The sequence below is a fragment of the Babylonia areolata genome, chromosome 11, assembly GCF_041734735.1.
Source record: "Babylonia areolata isolate BAREFJ2019XMU chromosome 11, ASM4173473v1, whole genome shotgun sequence".
Lineage (NCBI taxonomy): Eukaryota > Metazoa > Mollusca > Gastropoda > Neogastropoda > Buccinidae > Babylonia > Babylonia areolata.
The window spans coordinates 21077959-21082958 of record NC_134886.1 but is presented as its reverse complement, the minus strand read 5'-3'; the positions used below and the strand labels follow the sequence as shown (position 1 = coordinate 21082958).

The 5000-nt window shown below is 48.7% G+C and overlaps 1 protein-coding gene across 2 annotated transcripts in view; it reads left to right on the top strand.

Moving 5' to 3' along the window:
• The window catches only part of LOC143287594 (cationic amino acid transporter 4-like), a 48756-nt gene that overhangs the window by 36868 nt on the left and 6888 nt on the right, over nucleotides 1-5000 (top strand). For both annotated transcript variants that reach the window (XM_076595703.1, XM_076595704.1), the window contains 2 exons: nucleotides 48-797; nucleotides 2667-3020. In XM_076595703.1, coding sequence (XP_076451818.1) covers nucleotides 139-797; nucleotides 2667-3020 — 1013 coding nt within the window. In that variant the 5' untranslated portion in view covers nucleotides 48-138. The remainder of the gene's footprint in view (nucleotides 1-47; nucleotides 798-2666; nucleotides 3021-5000) is intronic.

The following is a 5000-nucleotide window of genomic DNA, read 5'->3' as shown; positions in this document are numbered from 1 at the left end:
TAGAATAGAACAGAAAAGAAAACCAAAGACCGTCTCTTTTTTCACAGAGGGATCAAACCTGCCTAGGCTTACGTCACCACCACCACCACCATCACCACCACCACCACCAGCCCCGTCCAGACAGCAGTGCAGAGCACCATGGAACGTGCCAAACAGATCATCCGCAAGATCACGCGGGTCAAGACCATTCCGGAGGACCTCCACGAGACGTCGCTCCGCCGCTGCCTCAACACCTTCGACATGACCCTGCTGGGCATCGGGCACATGATCGGCGCGGGCATCTACGTGCTGACGGGCACGGTGGTGAAGAAGAAGGCTGGGCCCTCGGCAGTTCTCTCATACCTCTTCGCCGGTATCGCCGCTCTCCTCAGTGCGCTCTGCTACGCCGAGTTCGGCGCTCGCGTCCCTAAGGCCGGCTCCGCTTATTCCTACACGTACGTCACCATCGGCGAGATCTGGGGCTTCGTGATTGGCTGGAACATCATCCTGGAGCACATGATTGGTGCGGCGTCCGTGGCGCGCGCCTGGAGCGGAGCGGTGGACTCCATCTTCAACGGGGCGATCCGCAACGGGACGCTGACCCATATAGGGCACCTGAGCCATGACAACCAGTGGATCTCCGAGTACCCCGACCTGCTGGCCACGGCCATCACCATCATCGTCTTCGTCATCGTGGCCACGGGGGCCAAGTCGTCCATCCACTTCAACTCGGCCTTCACCATTCTCAACGGCGTCGTCATCATCTTCATTGTGGTGGCCGGCTTCAGCCACGCTGACGGGGACTATTGGAGGGACAAGTGAGTGGGTTTTCTTTTTTACTTTCTCTTTCACTTTAACTTTCGGTTTCGGTTTCTCAAGGAGGCGTCATCGCTGCGTTCGAACAAATCGATATCCACACGGCAATATCCACATTGATTTCATCCGCTGTACTTTTTCCTTTATAAAACGGGAAAGGTTGTAAATTGGTTAATAACAAGGGCATCCAGGAGTCATGACGTGGGTGCGGCCCGGCCCCGTTATGGCCGAAACTCTTGACTGAGGAAGACTTCTTCTCAGAAGACTTTGCATTGTCCAGCTGTCCCTAGAGTTTCTTGTCACTTTTCACGTTGTAATATATGATCAACATTTCACCTCTTCCACTCTTTACGCCATTCGACAGGGGGAAGAAATGTGGTCCGCTCTCGGTAATATCAACATTTCTTCAATGTGTTCTTTTCACGTTCACTTTCGTTCCAAACACGGAAAAATTGTAAATTTGTTTAAATAACAGTGTTATATAGTCTACATTTCTTCCCCTTTATCGAATGACATAATGAAGGCCAGTCAAAAAGTGGAGTGGAAGAAATGTAGAGCATATATTACAATGTGATAAGTGAAAGAAAGTCTAGGGAGAGCTGAACAATACAACGTCTTCGGAGAAGTCCCCCTCAGGTCAAGTGTTTCGGCCCTTGACACCTTTAACTCTAAGGGGGCCTGGCCGCACCCAGGTGATGACTCCTGGATGCCTTTGTTATTAACTACTTTACAACCTTTTCCGTCTTTCTTCTTCTTCTTCTTCTGCGTTCGTGGGCTTCAACTCCCACGTTCACTCGTATATACGCGAGTGGGCTTTTTACGTGTATGACCGTTTTTACCCCGCCATATAGACAGCCATACTCCGCTTTCGAGGGTGTGCATGCTGGGTATGTTCTTGTTTCCATAACCCACCGAACGCTGACATGGATTACAGGATCTTTAACGTGCGTATTTGATCTTATGCTTGCGTATACACACGAAGGGGGTTCAGGCACTGGCAGGTCTGCACATATGTTGACCTGGGAGATCGTAAAAATCTCCACCCTTTACCCACCAGGCGCCGTCACCGTGATTCGAACCCGGGACCCTCAGATCGAAAGTCCAACGCTTTAACCATTTGGCTATGGCGCCCGTCTTTCCGTCTTTCAAACTCGGGGTCATTGGCACAACAGACTGCCTACCTGAGCAGAGTCGACTGACGGCTGCCATTGGGCGCTCATCATTCGTTTCCTGTGTCATTCAGTCAGATTTCAGGCACCCACACATTCACACTCAGACACACATGTAACAGGATTGTTGTTTTATTATATATATACAGAGAGAGAGAGAGAGAGAGAGAGAGAGAGAGAGAGAGAGAGCACTGAATAGTGATCACTGTATGATTTTAATGACAGGCCAACAAACCCTATGATAACAGATGTAAACAAATTCTTATATATATATGTGTGTGTATATATATATATATATATAATGTGTGTGTGTGTGTGTAGAGAGAGAGAGAGAGAGAGAGAGAGAGAGAGAGAGAGATTAAATATCAAATACCGATCCAGATGTCTTTGTTTTTTTCATAATGAAATGGACAACACCAAAAAAGTCTTGGTTAATCTTTTTACCTTTAAAACTGTATGTGTTTGGGGTGGGGCGGTGGTTTTCAAAAGCTCTCATTTATGCTGGTCTAATGTACCTCCAAAAGGAAGGTTGGTTTATTTTTTTAATAATGATAGAGAGAGAGAAGGGAGGCAGGGGGGGAGAGAGAGAGAGAGAGAGAGAGAGAGAGAGAGAGAGAGAGAGAGAGAGAGAGAGAGAGACCAAGAACGAACAAATGACGCCATTTCCTTTTGCCCCCTCTCCCTCCACTCTGTGGCTGACAGTCAGTACGGAGGTTTCTTCCCCTTCGGCTTTGAGGGGACCCTGGCCGGAGCGGCCTCCTGCTTCTTCGCCTACATCGGCTTCGAGGGCATCGCCGTGTCCAGCGAGGAGGCCCGCAACCCCGAGAAGTCCGTGCCCATCGCCACGCTTATCTCCCTGGCCGTGGTGACCGTACTGTACATGGCTGTCACCTCGGCGCTCACCCTCATGATCCCTTACTTCGAGGTCAACATGGCGGCGGCCTTCCCGGACGCCTTCGCGGCGGTGGGTCTGCAGTGGGCCAAGTACCTGGTGGCCATCGGGACCCTGCTGGGCATGACGTCCAGTCTCTTGGGCTCCGCCTACAGCTTGCCCAGGTGAGGTGGACTTGGCTTTGTCCACGTTTCTTCCCCTCCACTCCTCTGTGTGACTGACGGAGTGAACGTCCACGCCTTGTTGTGAACACTGTTCATTCCATCTTGAGGGGGGAAATGTGGACATTGCCATTGTTGCACTTTCTTTATGAATGAAATATGAATGCGGTATTGATCGTTATGTAGGTTGATGTCAAATGAGGACACCACAGCTCTATGCTCACACCAGGTGCAGCTGAAGCAATGTAAACTCACAAAACAAGCACGCACGTTTTAGTGGGACATGCAAACAACGTCAGATGAGTGCCGACAGTCAAAGTGTTTGGGTTTTCATGAAGGACAAGAATCTGTAAATTTCTTCAATTCATTTATTCCATCTTTCAATCTTGCAATACCAATACCTATACAGGGCCTATCATCGGTCACAGACCAAGCTCTTTACAAACTCGGGGGTCATTTGCACAACAGGCTGCCTACGTGGGTAGAGCCGACTGACGGCTGCCACTGGGCGCTCATCATTAGTTTCCTGTGCCATTTAATCAGATTTCCGGTACGCGCACATATACACTCAGAAAGACATAGCAGGTCAGGACAGGTGAGTGCTATGGCCGGGACATCAGACAGGTCCACAAGGGACGAGAGATGCGTCACGTGAGGCTTGACAAACCTGATGATCAACTGGCGCTCTCCTTTGGAACAACATCCAGTTGCCCTTCTGTTCTTGCTTCTGTGGGCTTTGGAACGTTGTTTTCTGTTGTTGTTGTTGTTGTTGTTGTTGTTTCTGTAAGCAGAGTGATATTCATAATGAAGTTGGTCGCTGTACAGTGGAGTGATGGCCCAGAGGTAACGCATCCACCTAGGAAGCGAGAGAATCTGAGCACACTGGTTCGAATCATGGCACAGTCGCCAGTATTTTCTCCCCCTCCACTAGACCTTGAGTGGTGGTCTGGACCCTAGTCATTCGAATAAGACGATAAACCGAGGTCCCGTGTGCAGCATGCACTAAGCGCATGTAAAAGAACCCACGGCAACAAAAGGGTTGTCCCTGTAGAAAAACCACTTCGATAGGAAAAAAACAAAAAACAAAAAAACAAACAACTGCAGGCTGAAAAAATACAAAAGAATGGATGGCGCTGTCAGTGTAGCGATGCGCTCTCCCTGGGGAGAGCAGCCCGAATTTCACACAGAGAAATCTGTTGTGACAAATAGAGTAATACAATACAATACTTGCGTTCTTTTGTTAATTTTAGTAGTTGTAGTAGTAGTATAATTATTAGTATCATTATTATTATTAATATCATCATCATCATCATTATTATCAATATCATTATTATTATTAAACTCCATATTTTCATTATCACATTTCATACGCGGGGATGTGTATGCATTGATCTGTACCACATGGGACCTCTTCTGAAAAAGGTCTCGTTTTTCATCGGAGGCAGACATATGGAAATGTATTGCATTGATTTATGTAAATAAGCTTACGTTTGTGCGGAGGGGGGGAGGTGTAGGGGGGTGGGGGTATGTGTGTAAAGGACAGCGCGCGCGCGCGTGTATGTGTGAGGGAAAGAGAGAGAGAGAGAGAGAGAGAGAGAGAGAGAGAGAGAGCTCGTATTGTGTTGTCATCGTTGCCTCCAAAAAGCGTCAAAGGGAAATTGAATATTGAATCTTGATTCTGTTGAATTTGTGTGTGTGTGTGTGTGTGTGTGTGTGTGTGTGTGTGTGTGTGTGTGTGTGTGTGTGTGTCCTGTCTGTCTGTCTGTGTGCGTGTGTGGACATGGTGTGAATGTATGTGTGTGTGTGTGTGTGGGTGGTTGGGGGGACAGGGTGGGGGTGGGGGGGAGCGGGGGGGGGTGGGGTGGGGGGAAGGAGCAGGTTAGGAGGAGGTGTCGTGCATGCGTGAAGCGAAATGTGTGTGTGTGGCTTTTGAGACTTGTGTTCTTTTGAGACAAGGTGACAACCCGGGAGCTGTGATATTGT